The 19549-nt window shown below is 46.9% G+C and overlaps 1 protein-coding gene across 1 annotated transcript in view; it reads left to right on the forward strand.

The window, feature by feature from the left end:
• The first annotated feature begins 11810 nt into the window (after positions 1-11810).
• The window catches only part of CPXM1 (carboxypeptidase X, M14 family member 1), a 31751-nt gene continuing 24012 nt past the window's right edge, over positions 11811-19549 (forward strand). Inside the window, exons 1-2 of the mRNA XM_035102333.2 lie at positions 11811-12256; positions 19354-19434. Of these exons, the coding sequence (XP_034958224.2) occupies positions 11905-12256; positions 19354-19434 (433 nt within the window). The 5' untranslated portion in view covers positions 11811-11904. The remainder of the gene's footprint in view (positions 12257-19353; positions 19435-19549) is intronic.

The following is a 19549-nucleotide window of genomic DNA, read 5'->3' on the forward strand; positions in this document are numbered from 1 at the left end:
GCTTAGCCTGGACAGGAGATATGATAGCCATCTTCAAATATCTCAAGGGCTGTCACATGTAATAGGTTTTTGACAGGGGAATGGACTCCCTCAGGAGGTTGTAGACTCTCCTTCTTTGGAAGTTTTAAAGCAGAGACCATCTGTCATAGATGCTTTAGTTGAGTTAATCCTGTATTGCAGGGGGTTGGGCTAGATGACCCTTCGGGTCCCTTCCAGCTCTACAATTTGATGCTTCTATTATTCTAAGACAAAGGGATTTTGAGATGTGCAAATAAAAAGACAGTGACCCAGGTCTAATCTCCTTTGGTTGTGGACTAGGAGGAAGGCAAAAGTGCATAAGATTTACTGGGTGAGCTGATATAATCTGGAGTAGGAATGCTGTACCTCTCAAGCTAAAGCAGAATAACTAAACGCTTCGGCAAATTCAGCAGTGAAATCGGCCACAAGGAGGAAGAGATGACCCATAAATTCTCAGAAGATCAAATCAGAGCTTCATAAAAACTGACAGCTTCAAACTGGCTGAACTTTGCGGAGTTTGGGATTGATCCTTCCCATCGTTCCTTTATTTTGTTTGGCGTGTTGTTGTGGTTGTTTCTTCTGGCTTCAGTCTGGCGTTCTCAAGATGACTCAGTTTGGTACTTCAGCCAAGAGCTGAGCTTGTCAAATCTAAACAAAGCACTTTCCAAGAAACAGTTTGCAGCTCTCCTGCAAACTAATGGTCTTTCAGACAGCTGTTCATTTGCCACCTAGGCAAACCCTCATGGAATGGTAGAGTTGGAAGGGATCCTGAGGGTCATCTAGCCCAACCCCCTGCAAAGGCATCACAACTAGATCATCCATGACAGATGGCCATCCAACCTCTGCTTACACACCTCCAAGGAAGGAGAGTCCACCTCTTGTGGGAGTCTGCTCCACTGGCAAGCAGCTCTTACTGTCAGAAAGTTCTTCCTGATGTTTAGTTGGAATCTCCTCTCTTGTACCTTGAAGCCATGGGTTCGAGTCCTACCCTCCAGAGCTGGAGAAAACCAGCTTGCTGCATCCTGCATGTGACAGTCCTTTAGATATTTGAAGATCTCCTCTCAGTCTCCTCTTCTCCAAGCTAAACATACCCAACTCCCTGAACCATTTCTCAGAAGGCTTGGTTTCCAGACCCTTGATCATCTTGGCCGCCCTCCTTTGTACACCTTCCACCTTGGCAAACTCTGCTAAACCTGAGCAGCTACAGTAGTTTTGATCATGGGTCAAATATTTATTTTTAAAAAATATATATTTATTAAAGATTTTTCCAAACAAACAAAGTATACAAATATACAAAACACAAAAAATACAAAACACAAAAAATACAAAATACAAAAAATACAATGCTGTAAAAACAAAAATTCTTACTTATGATCCTTATTTCTAATCTATTGACTTCCTCCTTCCACCTCCTACTGCGGTTCTTAGCATGTCGTACTTAGTAAATTCTAAATCTTATGTAAACTCTAATTATAACTTCAATATTACCTTATTACTATATCTTTTATATCTTATCCTTATAACCTCATTCTATATCTTACTTCTTAATTAAATTATCCTTATCTTCTATCAATACTTATTTCACACCCTTGTATTATCTACAACCTCTTTGTATCTCCCTCACTTCCATTAATTCAATCTATTATACGCTTATTTTTCAAATAAATTTTAAATTTCTTCCAATCTTCTTCCGCTGCTTCTTCGCTCCGATCTCGGAGCCTCCCCCTCAATTCAGACAGTTCCATGTATTCTATCAATTTCTTCTGCCATTTATCCATGGTTGGTAATTCTTCATTCTTCCAATTCTTTGCCAGTAATATTCTTGCTGCTGTTGTGGCATACAGAAAAAAGTGACATCTTTCTTCGGTATATCAACCCCCGTTATCCCAAGTAAGAAGGCCTCTGGTTTCTTAACAAAAGTGTTTTTCAACACTTTTTTCAGTTCATTATAAATCTTTTCCCAGAAGTCTCTCACTTGAGGGCACGTCCACCACATGTGGAAGAAAGTACCTTCTTGCTTTTTACATTTCCAGCACTTATTGTCTTGTTTATGGTAAATCTTAACTAACTTTACCGGAGTCAGGTACCATCTATACATCATTTTCATTAAGTTTTCTTTTAAAACTGTACACGCGGTAAATTTCATATTTTGCTTCCATAACCTTTCCCAATCTTCCACCATGATGTTGTGCCCTACATCATTTGCTGATCATGGGTCAAATAAAGAGGATGGCGAGGTCGGGGTAGCAGTGTCAAAAATAGATAACGGAGGAGGAGGAGGAGGAGGAGGAGGAGGAGGACCTTGCTGAAGCAACCAGGATGTTGGGTCTAAGCTTATGGAGAACGATCTGTAACCCTGAAACCACACCTTGTCCTTGCTCCAAGGTTCACCCCTTTCCATGGTTCTCCTGCCCACCTGTAGCAAATGGCATTCAGTGGCAGCAATGCTCAATTGACCTCCTGACAGCCGAGTCGCTGTCGCTTATCAGGAATGAGAGGCGCAAGTTGGCAAGACGGTCAGTGTGGTGCTGGAGTGCTGAATTAGCTGCAGTGACGCATTTGCACCATGCTGCCTTGTCCCTCCTGGTAAGCAGCAGAGATTCAGCTGTTGGGTCAAAAGATTTGTGCATTGCAGGGGTTTGGACTAGACGACCCTCGTGGCCCCTTCCAGCTCTACAATTTTGTGATTCTAGGAGGGAGGTCAGGGGAGTGCCAATGCCATGCTAGGATGTCCGCTCCTGTTACTGACATCCCTGTGATTGGAGCATCCCCCTTCCTTGGCAATGGGTCTCCTCCCCGCAGATCATTACAGCTTGGCCGATCCTGGTTCATGTGTTGCTTGGAGTACTGTGAAAGCAGAGCGTGCAAATGGTAGGTTTCATAACATCTTTGAGCCTGACAGTGCTTTAAAAACTTTGTTTGTGGCGGCAAAAGTTTTCATGGATTACAGTCGGCTTTCTCAAATGCATGAGTTACCGGAATATTTATAAACGTGATTCTGGTAGTATGAAGGAACAGGGCCATGATTCTGAACAGTGTGAAGGAAATGAAACGCAGAGAGTATATAATGATAATTATTAACAGTGGGCATTCCCCAAAGAGTTGGCGCTCATTCCTCCTGAAGGCTGGGGGGGGGAATCTTTGTTTTTGTTAAGATTTAGATTCAGTTCACAATTGGTGGCATTGTACCACTTGAGGAATTGCAATTCAGCGGTTACAATTTGCCTTCCTCCTTTGCAGTCCCTTTGTTTGAAGTTGACTGTTTAAAATCAGTTACAGAGTCTCCTGTATTCATCTGGAAGCTTGGAGATTTGATCTAACTTAATAGGATCTATTTGTGGGAAAACAAAAGAAAAAACACAAGCAGTTTGCTTTCATCTCTGGGGACTGGACCTTTTAGAGCAGACCTTATCCTGGATTTCCTCCTGTTCATTGGATGGTCCTGCGTCCTACGATAATTAGAGCAGGAAAGTTCAGCTACGGGGAAGTGTAGAACATCTGCTTTGGATGCAGAAGGTCCTAGGTTCAATCCCCAGCATCTCCTGGTAGGGCTGGGGAAAACTGGAAAAGAGGAGACTAAGTGACAAAACAAATTTCAACAGGTTCCACACTTACACAGGAAGAATCAGATGCATACATATAAGATGGGGGACACCTGGCTTGCCTGTAGTACATGTGAAAAGGATCTAGGGGTCTTAGTGGACCACAAGCTTAATGTGAGTCAATGGTGTGGTGCAGCAGCAGCGAAAAAGCTAATGCTCTTCTAGACTGCATGAACAGAAATATAGTGTCCAGATAAAGGAAAGTAATAATACAGTACCACTCTATTCTGCCTTGGTCAGACCCTGCCTGGAGTGCTGTGTCCAGTTCTGGGCGCCACAATTTAAGAAGGATATTGACAAGCTGGAATGTGTCCAGAGGAGGGCAACCAAGATGATCAAGGGTCTGGAAACTAAGCCTTATGAGGAAAGGTTGAAGGAGCTGGGTATGTTTAGTCTGGAAAAGAGGAGACTGAGAGGAGATATGAGAGGCACCATCAAGTATCTGAAGGGCTGTCATATGGAAGATGGAGCAAGCTTGTTTTCCCCTGCTCTGGAGGGTAGGACTCTAACCCATGACTTCAAGTTACAAGGTAGGAGATTCTAACTAAACATCAAGAAAAACTTTCTGACAGCAAGAGCTGTTCAGCAGGGGTATGGTCTCCCTTGGGAGGTGGCGGACTTTCCTTCCTTGCAGGTTTTTAACCAGAGGTTGGATGGCCATCTGTCATGGATGCTTGAGTTGAGATTCCTGCATTGCAGGGGGTTGGACTGGATGTCCCTCGGGGTCCCTTTCAACTCTACAATTTTATGATTCTATTATTCCCTACCAGAAGGTGCCAGGTTCAATGCCGAATGGCATCTCCATGTAGGACTTGGTGGGACTCATGCCTGGGAACTTGGAGAAGGGTTGCCAGTCAGTGTGGACAACATGGAGCTAAATGAACTGATTCTCTGCCTGTTTATAAGGGGAGCTTCCTGTGTTCCTAACTTTTGAAGGATTTGCTGGGTGGTGAATGACTCTACACTGCTGAGCACCAAGGAGGACTCAGATTATAGCTATCATGGAGTTGGGATATGGTTTCAGGGCAGATATGCAGCAAGGAAAGGGTTATTTCCGCTCCCCTCCAAGCAGAGCTGGGTATGTTTAGCCTGGAGAAGAGAAGGTTAAGGGGTGATATGATAACCATGTTCAAATATATAAAAGGATGTCATATAGAGGAGGGAGAACGGTTGTTTTCTACTGCTCCAGAGAAGCGGACACGGAGCAACGGATTCAAACTACAAGAAAGAAAATTCCACCTAAACATTAGGAAGAACTTCCTGACAGTAAGAGCTGTTCGGCAGTGGAATTTGCTGCCAAGGAGTGTGGTGGAGTCTCCTTCTTTGGAGGTCTTTAAGCAGAGGCTTGACAGCCATCTGTCAGGAATGCTTTGATGGTGTTTCCTGCTTGGCAGGGGGTTGGACTGGATGGCCCTTGTGGTCTCTTCCAACTCTATGATTCTATGATTCTATGATTCTAGATAACAGAAAAGGCATCTGGAAGTAATTTGCTGTTGAGCCTTCCTGTTTCCTTGCCCTCCCTTCGCCATGCAAAACAATATCCTTTTCTCTCCCCTTATGCAACGCAGAATATTTTAGCATTTCCTTCTCACCACCCCGCCTTCCTTCCTGAATCTCAAAAAGTTCCAGGATTCCCCTAAAATTTTCTTTTCTAGCAAGTCAACTTGAGACAATCTTCCAGTTTTTAAGAACTGGCTCGATCCCTTTAACAGCTAAAACCGCCGAGCTAAAAGAAAACGCTTTCATAAGAGCACAAAGAACCCAATAACCCAGATCTGTTCCTGGAGCCGAGGCAGACCTCATTTTCCAAACGCCCTGTAAGTCGCCAGAGGCATGGTTCTTATTTTACAGCTTGCTTTTTAAGAGGCTTTCCATGTTCACATTGTCAGATAGGAAAGTCCTTCCCCAAAGAAGTGAGAATTCCTTGGAAGAACAAGAAGTGAGAATTCCTTGGAAGAAGATGCTTGCCTCTTTGTCACCATCTGCTGGTTTGAACAGGAAGTGAGCTGGACAGGCTTGGAAGCTGCAGCTGTGTATGTAGAATCACAGAATCGTAGAGTTGGAAGAGACCACAAGGGCCATCCAGTCCAACCCCCTGCCAAGCAGGAAACACCATCAAAGCATTCTTGACAGATGGCTGTCAAGCCTCTGCATAAAGACCTCGAAAGAAGGAGACACCACCACACTCCTTGGGAGCAAATTCCACTGCCGAACAGCTCTTACTGTCAGGAAGTTCTTCCTAATGTTTAGGTGGAATCTTCTTTCTTGAAGTTTGAATCCATTGCTCCGTGTCCGCTTCTCTGGAGCAGCAGAAAACAACATTTCTCCCTCCTCCATATGACTTCCTTTCATATATTTGAACATGGCTATCATATCACCCCTTAGCCTTCTCTTCTCCAGGCTAAACATACCCAGCTCCCTAAGCCGTTCCTCATAAGGCATCGTTTCCAGGCCTTTGACCATTTTGGTTGCTCTCTTCTGGACACGTTCCAGCTTGTCAATATCCTTCTTGAACTGTCGTGCCCAGAACTGGACACAGTACTCCAGGTGAGGTCTGACCAGAGAGGAATACAGTGGTACTATTACTTCCCTTGATCTAGATCAGGCATCCCCAAACTGCGGCCCTCCAGATGTTTTGGCCTACAACTCCCATGATCCCTAGCTAACAGGACCAGTGGTCAGGGATGATGGGAATTGTAGTCGAAAACATCTGGAAGGCCGAAGTTTGGGGATGCCTGATTTAGATTGATGCAGCCCAGAATTGCATTGGCTTTTTTAGCTGCTGCATCACACTGCTGACTCATGTCTCCTAGATCCTTTTCACATGTACTGCTCTCAAGCCAGGTGTCTCCCATCCTGTATTTGTGCCTTTCATTTTTTTTTGCCCAAGTGTGGTACTTTACATTTCTCCCTGTTAAAATTCATCTTGTTTGCTTTGGCCCAGTTGTCTAATCTGTTAAGGTCATTCTGGAGTGTGATCCTGTCCTCTGGGGTTATATTGCAAGCACATGACATGCCCCCAAGGAATCCTGGGAACTGCAGTTTGTTGAGGGTGCTGGGAATTGTAGTACAGTGAGATGTAAACGACACAGTTCCAATCATAGGCAGTATTGGCTATTTATTTGTTTATTTGGTGTGCCACCCTTCGTCCAAAGATCACAGGCTGGCCCACGACTGGGGGGGGGGGAATGCAAAATAAGAACATGAAATGCATCATAAAACAAAAACAAACTGATAGCTCCCCCCTCCCACAAACACGTTTAAAAGGGCATCAGATATCAACCAAGCCTTTGGAACATTTTTGCCTGGTGCATTTTTGAAGTCACCAGCTGAACCTCCCTGGGGAGAGCATCCACAACGGGGGGCCACTGCAGAGAAGGCACAGTCCGAAGGAAAGCAAAACAATATGTTGGGCCCCGGCTTGGCTGCAGGGGTTGCCAGAAGGAGGCATACAAGGCACCATCCAAGCATTTTAGGGACTCCGGATTTGTGTAGGGTTTAGCATTTTCTTCTGCCGAAGCTATCCTACAAGGCAGTGGGTACAGATTGTTCCTTGGGGTTTACTCCCATGGAAGTTCAGCCACAAGGCAGTAGAGCAGGCATCCCCAAACTCGGCCCTCCAGATGTTTTGGGACTACAACTCCCATGATCCCTAGCTAACAGGACCAGTGGTCAGGGATGATGGGAATTGTAGTCCCATCTGTAGTCCCATCTGGAGGGCCGAGTTTGGGGGTGCCTGCAGTAGAGGTTTTAGAGTCAGAGTTTTCCTACTCCTAGATGGGCTCCCTTCCCAGATTGATGAGCTCCAGATGTCCCTCTCTTCCCTCTACAGCACATGCAGAAAACACCTTCTGGAGCTGTCAAATTTTCCCTTTTCTCGCGAGGAAGCCTATTCAGCATAAGGGAATTACCCTTTTAAAAAGGGAGAACTTAGCAGCTGGAGCCCGTCTTCACATGCAGGGGGTTCGAGACCCATAGGCTCTTCTCATCTGATTTAGCCGGCCAGTCAAAGCCATTTCCTGCGGTGTGGCTGCTGTCACATGCTGCAGACAGCTTCCAGGAGCCACAGGTGAGAGCTGAGTGCACAGTGGGGACCAAAGGTGGGCAAACTAGCACGACATGTCCCCACGAGAGGTACTACCCCTCCCCTAACACTACAAAGACCCCAGAGACTCCTTAGCCCTACAGTAGAGAATTGGAGGTAATGGTTGTGAAACACTCTGATACACAACAGTCCCGAGCAAATGCTTGACATTTGTGTAATATCTTTTTAAAATAAAAATTCAAGCAGTCCCGTTGTTTGTGTACAGCTGTACGTTTTTTCCCCCCCAGTTGAGGAAAACTGTCCTAGAAAACTTGTGCAGAAAACACACCTTCCAAGGTTTTTCTGCAAAAAATAAAAATAAAAAATTATGCTGCCCTCTTTGCCTGCTGCTCTCGACCCCATCTCTTGCTGCGTGGGAGGAATTTGCGGGGAATTGAACCAAGTAGACTTTGTCCTTGTCCAGAATGCTGAAAACACACATAGAGGTCCCAATGGGGTTTGTTCTTCTTTGGCCAACAGTACTGGAGAGTAGGAAGCGTTCCTGATCAGCTGTTGGGTTCAGTCCTCCACCTGGAATTAATGGCATTGGGACCAGAGCAGATTGAAGGAAAAGGTCCATCCAGGAACACTGTCTGCTGCTCTTCTTATCTGTGCACATTCTTCCATCTGATCCCATTCAAAGCCCAAACAGAGCAGGGAAAACTCCCTCACTCTTCTTTCATGGTAACACATAGAATCATAGAATCATAGAATCATAGAGTTGGAAGAGACCACAAGGGCCATCCAGTCCAACCCCCTGCCAAGCAGGAAACACCATCAAAGCATTCCTGACAGATGGCTGTCAAGCCTCTGCTTAAAGACCTCCAAAGAAGGAGACTCCACCACACTCCTTGGCAGCAAATTCCACTGCCGAACAGCTCTTACTGTCAGGAAGTTCTTCCTAATGTTTAGGTGGAATTTTCTTTCTTGTAGTTTGAATCCGTTGCTCCGTGTCCGCTTCTCTGGAGCAGCAGAAAACAATCTTTCTCCCTCCTATATATGACATCCTTTTATATATTTGAACATGGCTATCATATCACCCCTTAACCTTCTCTTCTCCAGGCTAAACATACCCAGCTCCCTAAGCCGTTCCTCATAAGGCATCGTTTCCAGGCCTTTGACCATTTTGGTTGCCCTCTTCTGGACACGTTCCAGCTTGTCAATATCCTTCTTGAACTGTGGTGCCCAGAACTGGACACAGTACTCCAGGTGAGGTCTGACCAGAGCAGAATACAGTGGTACTATTACTTCCCTTGATCTAGATGCTATACTCCTATTGATGCAGCCCAGAATTGCATTGGCTTTTTTAGCTGCTGCATCACACTGCTGACTCATGTCAAGTTTGTGGTCAACCAAGACTCCTAGATCCTTTTCACATGTACTGCTCTCAAGCCAGGTGTCTCCCATCCTATATTTGTGCATTTCATTTTTTTTGCCCAAGTGTAGTACTTTACATTTCTCCTTGTTAAAATTCATCTTGTTTGCTTTGGCCCAGTTGTCTAATCTGTTAAGGTCATTCTGAAGTGTGATCCTGTCCTCTGGGGTGTTAGCCACCCCTCCCAATTTGGTGTCATCTGCAAACTTGCTCAGGATTCCCTCAAGCCCATCATCCAAGTCATTGATAAAGATGTTGAACAAGACTGGGCCCAAGACAGAACCCTGTGGCACCCCACTAGTCACTACTCTCCAGGATGAGGAGGAGCCATTGATGAGCACCCTTTGGGTTCGGTCAGTAAGCCAGTTACAAATCCACTGAATGGTAGCATTGTCTAGCCCACATTTTACCAGCTTCTTTACAAGAATATCATGGGGCACCTTGTCAAAGGCCTTGCTGAAATCAAGATAGGCTACATCCACAGCGTTCCCTTCATCTACCAGGCTTGTAATTCTGTCAAAAAATGAGATCAGATTAGTCTGACATGACTTATTTTTCAGGAACCCATGCTGACTTTTAGTGATCACAGAGTTTCTTTCTAGGTGCTCACAGACTGTTTGCTTAATGATCTGCTCTAGAATCTTTCCTGGTATTGATGTCAGGCTGACTGGGCGGTAATTGTTTGGGTCCTCTCTTTTCCCCTTTTTGAAAATAGGGACAACATTTGCCCTCCTCCAGTCTGCTGGAACTTCGCCTGTTCTCCAGGAATTTTCAAAGATTATTGCCAGTGGTTCTGAAATCAATTGGGAGGTTCCTTTTCTGCTGGTAAAGTTTGGAGAATTCACAAAACAACATGCAACCCTTTAAAAATAGGGACGCAATAAGAGCCATACTGGATCCAGCCATCTGGTCTAGCATCCTGTTCTCACAGTCATCAGATAGATGCCCGTGGGAAACCCACAAACAGGGGGGGAGCCCAACCAGGGGTGGAGGAAAGGGGATGTGGTAGGTGCGGTCTGCCCCGGGTATCACCACTGAGGGGGGTGACAAAATGCAGGGCGGCACTCACCGCAGAGCCTGCAGCGCGTACGAGCCACGCTTCTCTCTTGGGAAAGACGCTATGGCTTGAGCGTGCGAAGGCTCCACGCTGCCCAAACCGTCTGCCCGCTGCCTCCCCCTCAGCTGTAGGGTGGCTGAGTGGGAGGAGGCAGGCAGACTCCGGAGGCCCTGCAGTGCACCCCACCCTTATGGACGGCTCACCTTGCCCTCGCGCCACCCCAGGTGCCCGAGCGGCTTCCTCTGCCACTGAGTCCAACCGGCCCAAGAAGCCCTTAGCAGGCGAATCTCCCCTCCCCATGCCCATGGAGAAGAGTTCTGGGCCAGGTCATGCTGGGGTCACCCCTTGTCCACCTCAACACCTGCCCCCACACCTGTGGGCCTGGGCTGCCGGAGACCGTGATGCACAGAGTGAGGAGCGAGTGAGCGCTAGCTAGGCAACTATTCAGAGAGGAGGCCTGGAGACCGAAGGGCAGCCTGGCCTCAGAAATGTGCAGGGAGTCTCCTCAATTGCCAGCCTCTGCTGGGGATCAGGCAGCAAGGCCAGGCCCAGAGACTCCTGACTGCAAGCAGGGAATGACAGGGAGCCCCCGACAGGTATCCCCGCAGAAGCATGCTCGGAGGCACATAGTTGCGCCCCCTCAGAATTTTGCGCCCGGGGCTATGTCCCTCCCACTATGCCACTGTAACCAGATGCCTCTTCTGAGAAACCTGCAAGCAGGATCCAAGCACAAAAGCATCTCTCCCCTCCTGCGGTTTCCCGCAACTGCCCCTCAGATGCACTGCTGCCTCCAACTGTGCAAGGCAGAGGAGAGTCACCCTAGTTTGACAGCCCTCTCCTCCATGAATCTGTCTAATCCTATTTTCCAAGTTGGTGGCCTCTTGTTGTTGTTTAGTCGTTTAGTCGTGTCCGACTCTTCGTGACCCCATGGACCATAGCACGCCAGGCACTCCTGTCTTCCACTGCCTTCCACAGTTTGGTCAGACTCATGTTGGTAGCTTCGAGAACACTGTCCAACCATCTCATCCTCTGTCATCCCCTTCTCCTTGTGCCCTCCATCTTTCCCAACATCAGGGTCTTTTCCAGGGAGTCTTCTCTTCTCATGAGGTGGCCAAAGTATTGGAGCCTCAACTTCACGATCTGTCCTTCCAGGGAGCACTCAGGGCTGATTTCCTTCAGAATGGATAGGTTTGATCTTCTTGCAGTCCATGGGACTCTCAAGAGTCTCCTCCAGCACCATAATTCAAAAGCATCAATTCTTCGGTGATCAGCCTTCTTTATGGTCCAGCTCTCACTTCCATACATCACTACTGGGAAAACCATAGCTTTAACTGTACGGACCTTTGTAGGCAAGGTGATGTCTCTGCTTTTTAAGATGCTATCTAGGTTTGTCATTGCTTTTCTCCCAAGAAGCAGGCGTCTTTTAATTTCGTGGTGGCCTCTTGTGGGAGCCAATTCCATAGTCTAACTTCACCCATTGCATGAAGGAGGAAATCCAGAGAGGAATGCCATGCTCAGATGAATTGGAAAAATTGGAGGAGCCGAGGGGGAGGAGGGGGCGTGGAGTGCCGAGGGTTTTTTGTGGGTCCCGGCTATTCCTGACAATGCGGTACATGTATGGAAATAAAAAGGAATGTGCAGAGGGGAGGGAATCTGACAAAAGGGGAAGAGGGGAGCTGCATCATAAGGGAGAGCAAGAGAGAAGGAGAGAGAGAGCTTGGAGATTATAAGGCTGGGAAGTGTTTGGTTCCCTTTTGCAGGAAAAAAAATGCTGGGTCTCTCTCTGCCTCTCCTCGCCATCTGCTTGGCAGCCTGGGGCCCCAGCACGGTGGATGGGGCCCCCCGCACAGTCACCCCCACCCTACTGCAACGGAAGCCCAGCAAGAGCCCCACCGCAGCAAGCCAGGTGACAGCAGCTCTCCCCAGGGCAACTTCCACCTCACCTGCGCCCCCCAGGAGCAAGCAGGTGAGGGGAACAGCCCGCCCAGAGCTCACCTCACCCGCAAACGTCAGGACCACAGTCACATCTGGCAGACAGGGCATGGAAGCGCCCTTTCCTACCACCAGCCAAGCCAAGAAGACCGGGGCGTCTACAGAGAAGTCCGTCGTTGGGAAGAAAGGTATTAATTGATTGCCTCTTTGGGCACAGGCGGAGGTGGGGGGGAGAGCTCTCTGAAAGGGAGATTGTGGGTGCGCAGAGAAGTTTGTTGGGTGCAAGTTTGGAAGAGGGAAAAGTCAGGCGATGGACCGTGCCACAGCAAGGATTTTGCAAAGACATTGTGTTTTTTCTCAAGTTCTAGAGAACAGTTTGAGGGTGCAGAGCTTCCTCTGGGAGATTTATGTAACTGGTCCTGTCTTTGTTCGTGAACTGCCCCCCCCCCCCGCCAAGGAAAATGAAAAGCTTGCTAGAATCCAGCTTTCTGGAATTACCATCCCTCTGCTGCAACACGCAGCCTAGAAGTGCAAATTTGGGAGGAGCCCATAGAACATGTGAATGGCTGTTTGGGTGTCAGATGATCTACTTGCAAATGCAAGAGTGCGGTCATTTGGAGGTTAGGATTCACCTGCGTTGAGCTCCCTGTTGGGAAACAACATCCTAGAACTGTAGAGTTGGAGGGGACCCCCAAGGGTCCTCTAGTCCAACCCCCTGCGATGCAGGAATCACAGCTAAAGAATCCCTGGCAGATTGGCCATCTAGCCTCTTGTTTAAAAACCTCCAGGGAAGGAGAGTTTTCCACCTTCAGAGGTAGTCCATCCCACTGTCAAAAGTGTGAAGCAAATGACTGTGTGTGTGTGTGTGTGTGTGTGTGTGTGTACTTCAGCTGAGATGGCTCAGTGGGTAGAGCAGGAGACTCTTAATCTCATGGTTGTGGGTTCGAGTCCCACGTTGGGCAAAAGATTCCTGCATTGCAGGGGGTTGGGCTAGATGGCCCTCGTGGTCCCTTCCAACTGTATGATTATCGCTCTCTGTGTGTGTGGATTGTCACCTTTCGCTTGTCTCCTGGTGTGCCTTTTCTTTGTGCTTGGGAGAGGGGGGAATGCAGTGACCTCTGGATGTTTTGCCATCCTTAGGGTGCCTGATGCGCAAGCTTTGCAGGGTTGGACGTCAATCCTGTGAGGGTGAGACGTTGGGAGATTTACATTGTCCAGCGCCAGGCAATCCCATTTACTTATTTATTTCGAGGACGGAACGTGCTGCCATTCAATGCAAATATTTCCAGTTCTGGTAACGACACACACGACGTCACAGGCTGTATGTAACCGTATAACTTCTATTTCAAAAAACAATTCAACATATCATGTCACAATATGTAATTGCATAGACCAATTTATGATATGAGCGGAACATATTCTGAGAGATTAAAGTCCAGCGGATTGATCAGGAGATACAGTCTATTCAGTTCTATAAGCAATAACCACGATGTGGAATGCTTATATCAATGTAGTGTTCCCACCTGTCAATGCTTTTGAGAATTCTAGCGTTCCTTGTCAGTAGGTATCAGATGAAAAACCTGGAAGAATGGCACATGCAGAAAATAAGGCAAGGATTCCAGGGTAATTCCTTGTTTTGCCCAACCGGGCTCTGGATTATATAAACAAACATAATGTAATGTAACTTTATACAAAACTAAGTAACATAACATATACACTAAGCAATAAATTAACATACCATATTCTTTTGTACCAGAAACATGGAACATCATGGATTCAGTCATCACGATAACTGACCAGAAGTTTCTTTATATAAAGAGTTCCTTACATGATGAGAGCTTTTCGTTGTTACGGTGACGGATAAGGTCTGCGTCTTGTGATGAAAAGAGCGTGTGGCTTGTGGTGGTCAACGTGTTGCCCGGATGGTCCTTTGCTACCGGGAGGGAATTGCGGTGTGCTAAACCAGTGTTGAGTTTTGCAGACCGGAGTTGGGCATTTGGCAGTTCTGGGTCATGGCAGGTGTGTGGTTTGTTTTGCAGTGTAACCACAACGGGTCGCATTGTTTTGCGGCTTCATTCACATACATTTGCATTCAACGGCTAAGTGTTGCAGCGCGTCCTGCGCTTTATAGACCTCTGTGGCGCAGTTTGCACTTCATTCATCTATATTTACAAGAATATTTACAGAGCACTCTTTCGTGGGGGGGGGGAGAGTTATAAACACACATGAATTCACCATTGGGGAAGGATGTCTTCTTAATTGCCTGGAGGAACAGAAGCACTTTCAACAGTTGGGCACAGACGTTGCCCACTGAATCTCCAGTGGCAGAGAGTTCCACAGGACTGGGCCAATTACACTAAAGCCCTCATTTTTCGGTGTTGTCAAACGGGCATGCCTTTATGGTGTTACGCAAGGGGTCTCCGTGTTATGTGGGGCACCTTTGCACAAACTACAGGTGGCTTTGCAGTGTTTCGAGCTGACCTACCTGCTGCCTGCTTTGCAATTCCTGGCACTGCTAGGAGGGGGGGGGTCATGGCAGGCTGCCAAACTGCACAGACCGCCAAGAGCTGCAGGCATCACGGTGCCAGGGGATGCCACCCTCCTGCTGACTCTGCCTTTGCAAACTTGGCATGAGAACAGAAGGCAATGCTGCCACAAGGAGGCTTCTGGTGTAGCAGCTGCTAGTGTCCATGCCTGGAAGCTGCCTTACACTGATCCATTGGCCTGTCTAGCCTAATAATGTCTGCACTGACTGGCAGTGGTTTTTCAGACAGGGAGATAACGGGCATTGAACCTGGGACCTTCTGCATGCAGAGTAGATGATCTGCCACTGAGCAGATGATCCAAGTGCCCCAATTTTCCAGGAATTCCAGAAGCCATCCCGGTTTCTGATTTGATCCCCGGAATGTCCTACTTTTTCCTCCCCTCCATGTCTTGGATGTGTGTCTCTGTGTATGTTTGCATAGATGCAAAAACAGAGTCCTGTTTATACTGTAAATAAAATACCTGCACCAGATAAAGGAAATGGTGAAGCTGGCATACGGAGCCCTTGCTATGATTCTGAAAAGATCACCAATCCACTTTAAATTCTTTAATTGAAATGCTTCTGCAGCCAGCCATTCCTTGGGAAACACGTGGTGTGTTTATTCCTTTATTGTAAATGGAGCCTTACACTGTCTACTCAGAAGTAAGTCCCCTGGTATTCAAGGGAGCTTACTTCCAAGTAACTGGGTAAAGACTGTGCAGGCTTGCACTGCAATCAGTCCTAAGCATTTCTACTCAGAAGTAAATCCCACCGAGTTAAATAGGATTTAGGATTTACTCTCTGGTATGTTCCTGATCATTCTCACAGTTTCTATTATTATTATTATTATTATTATTATTATTATTATTATTATTATTATATCCCACCTTTTTACCCAACAGGGACTCAAGGCAGCTTGCACCCTAGATTTTATTTCATTCCATTTATCTGTTGAAAGTGTTGTATCTACATGAGCCCTTCCTGTGCACATTTTCCCCCCTACAACAACCTGTGAGGTGGGCTAGGTTGAGAGGTTGCCATTGGCTCTCCAAGTGACAGGCATACGGCAAGGTCAAATGTGAAGAAGATTCGTTTCTTGCAGGGGGTTGGACTAGATGACCCTCGGGCCCCTTCCAACTCTACGACTCTAAGCTTCCGCTTGGTCCATCTTGCTCAGTAATGTCCACTCTGACTGGCAGCAGCTCTTGGGGTCTCAGACAGGGGACATTCCTACAGCTCCTTGGAGATGCTATTGGGGCCATGTGCATGCAAAAACAGACATGGGCATACCCATTAAATAAATAAAAATACTTAACTAACTGACCAACTAACTGACCAACTGTGTCACAGAAGGGAGCCTGCATTCCTCGAAAGGCCTTCTTGCTTTAGATCTAGATCAAGGGAAGTAATAGTACCACTGTATTCTGCTCTGGTCAGACCTCACCTGGAGTACTGTGTCCAGTTCTGGGCACCACAGTTCAAGAAGGATACTGACAAGCTGGAACGTTTCCAGAGGAGGGCAACCAAAATGGTCAAAGGCCTGGAAACGATGCCTTATGAGGAACGGCTTAGGGAGCTGGGTATGTTTAGCCTGGAGAAGAGAAGGTTAAGGGGTGATATGATAGCCATGTTCAAATATATAAAAGGATGTCATATAGAGGAGGGTGAAAGGTTGTTTTCTGCTGCTCCAGAGAAGCGGACACGGAGCAATGGATTCAAACTACAAGAAAGAAGATTCCACCTAAACATTAGGAATAACTTCCTGACAGTAAGAGCTGTTCGACAGTGGAATTTGCTACCAAGGAGTGTGGTGGAGTCTCCTTCTTTGGAGGTCTTTAAGCAGAGGCTTGACAGACATATGTCAAGAATGCTTTGATGGTGTTTCCTGCTTGGCAGGGGGTTGGACTGGATGGCCCTTGTGGTCTCTTCCAACTCTATGATTCTATGATTCCATGCCGGCTGGCTGGCTGGCTGGCTGGCTGGCTGGCTGGCTCCCTCCGCTCCAGGCTCCCACGCCGCGCCTGGTGCTGCGGATGCAAGCTGGCTTCCTCGCTTCGCCTCGCCTCTCCAAAGCGGGTTGGTTGAAGGAAGGCGGCTGGATGCGATGGAGCTGAGCCAGAGAGCTGAGCTTGCACAGAGCCCGCACTGTGTTGCGGGGGCCTCCTGCATCCTGTTCCACAGCATGGGGCTGCGGGGCTGCTGGGGGTGGGGGTGGGGGTCTGCCAAGGGAAGAAAGGAAACCCTTTTCATTTGCATGCATGCAAGCGGGGCAGGGAGGCGGGAGAGAACTGCAAGTTACAAACATCTTGCACAAGATTTCAAGGCTCCACACTTACGCAGGAAGAACCAGCTGCACAAATATATAGGCTGGGGGGGCACCTGGTTTGACAGCAGGACGTGGGAAAAGGGTCTAGGGGTTTTAGCAGACCACAAGCTAAACACGAGTCAACCGTGTGATGCAGCAGCAAAAAAAGCTAATAGATAGATAGATGGTAGATAGATAGATAGATAGATAGATAGATAGATAGATAGATAGATAGATAGATACTTTAATGTCATTGTACATTTGTTGTTGTTTAGTCGTTTAGTCGTGTCCGACTCTTCGTGACCCCATGGACCAAAGCACGCCAGGCACTCCTGTCTTGCACTGCCTCCCGCAGTTTGGGCAAACTCATGTTCGTAGCTTCGAGAACACTGTCCAACCATCTCGTCCTCTGTCGTCCCCTTCTCCTAGTGCCCTCCATCTTTCCCAACATCAGGGTCTTTTCCAGGGAGTCTTCTCTTCTCATGAGGTCATTGTACATAGTACAACGAAATTGAATGCCATCCCATAAAAACAAAAACACAGTTAAAGCCACACATATACACACACATCGCAACTCCCCAATATCATATTAAAGTTGTACCTCGGTTTACAAACACAATTGGTTCCGGAAGTCTATACTTAACCTGAAGCGTACTTAACCTGAAGCGAACTTTCCCATTGAAAGTAATGGAAAGTGGATTAATCTGTTCCAGACGGGTCCTTGGAGTACTCAACCTGAAGCGTACTTAACCCAAGGTATGAGTGTAATTGTTTCCGGAAGTCTGTACTTAACCTGAAGCGTACTTAACCTGAAGCGAACTTTCCCATTGAAAGGAATGGAAAGTGGATTAATCCGTTCCAGACAGGTCCACGGAGTACTTAAACGGAAAATACTCAAACCAAGGCGTACTTAAACTGAGGTATGACTGTATTTAGTTACAGCATTTAAGATGGTTATAGCTCTTGGATAAAAACTGTTTTTTAATCTATTTGTTCTGGATTTAATTGTTCTGTATCTCTTGCCCGAAGGCAACGGTGCAAAAAGACTATATCCAGGATGAGAGGAATTCTGCAAAATATTGTTTGCTTTTTTAAGGCAACGGGAATTGTATAGTTCTTCCAGAGATGGGAGAGGATGACCGATAATCTTTTGGGCTGTGGTTATGACCTTCTGGAGCACTTTCCTGTCCATGACTGTGCAGCTGGAAAACCAAGCACAGATACAGTATGTGAGAATGCTCTCTATGGAGCCTCGGTAGAAGGTGTCCCTCCCAGCTCTACAATGCTATGATTTTTAATTCCGGGTAACCGTTGCCAGTCTTCTGCAATAAGCTGTGCCTCCAACTCAGAGCAGGCTTTGAATATAACAGGCAATGAACAGTGTCCTGCCAACCTAGCAGTTCGAAAGCACGTCAAAATGCAAGTAGATAAATAGGAACCGCTACAGCGGGAAGGTAAACGGTGTTTCCATGTGCTGCTCTGGTTTGCCAGAAGCGGCTTTGTCATGCTGGCCACATGACCTGGAAGCTATACGCCAGCTCCCTCGGCCAATAATGCGAGATGAGCGCGCAACCCCAGAGTCGGTCATGACTGGACCTAATGGTCAGGGGTCCCTTTACCTTTACCTTTAACCGTTGCCAGTTCTGCAATAAGCTGTGCCTCCAACTCAGAGCAGGCTTTGAATATAACAGGCAATGAACAGTGTAGGCTCCAGGCTTTCAACTGGTGGGTTGGGACAAGCTCGTGGATCATGGCCTGATCCAGGGAGGGTTGCAACAACAGCACCATGCAGAGGAAAGACTGAAAAAAGGTCTGCAAAGGCATGCTTGGGTTAAAAGTGGCTTCTCCTTCTGTGTGTTCATCTGCTCAGTCCTGCCTCTCTGCTTCAGCCACAACCTTCTCACTACAACCCAGGGAGGGAGGGAAGGAAGGAAGGAAGGAAGGAAGGAAGGAAGGAAGGAAGGAAGGAAGGAAGGAAGGAAGGAGATGATCACATGCATGGACCAGGCCAAGTTCAGGGTGTTACTATTAGTATATGAAGCCCTTAACAACCTAGGGCCAGTTTACCCATGAGATTGCTTTGCCCAGCATGTGATCACTTTGCCCAGCAAGAACTCAATACTCAATGGCAGCAATTACACTTGGGAACTCCCTGGTACTTGATATCAGGCAGGTACCTTCACTGTATCCTTTTCGGTGCCTGCAAAAGACATCCTTGTTTCGACAAACCAGTCCAGATGTTTAAAAAGTTGATACGAGTTTTAAACTGTTTTTAACCCGTTGCTATTTTAACTTTTCCAAAGTCTTAAATTGCTGCTCTTAATTTTCTTCTTATTGATCATGTTGTTTTATCTTTTTTTGTAAGCTGTTCTGAGAGATTGTTTTTTACGATGAAGCAGTGCATAAATATTTTGAACTAAACAAACAAACAAGCGTATGGCTTTGTCTTTCTCCAGTTGTGAAGAAGGTGGTGAAGAAGGTGGTGAAGAAGAAAGTCAAACTTTCCCCCCAGGAAAGAGCTGCCAAAGAAGCCTCAGGTATGCCCTCTGCCATGGATGCTTTAGTTGATATTCCTGCATTGAATGGGGTTGGACTAGATGACCACTAGGGGTACCTTCCAACTCTAGGATTCTAGTTTCTAGCCCTTTTTCC

Source organism: Zootoca vivipara, chromosome 9 (genome assembly GCF_963506605.1).
Source record: "Zootoca vivipara chromosome 9, rZooViv1.1, whole genome shotgun sequence".
NCBI lineage: Eukaryota > Metazoa > Chordata > Lepidosauria > Squamata > Lacertidae > Zootoca > Zootoca vivipara.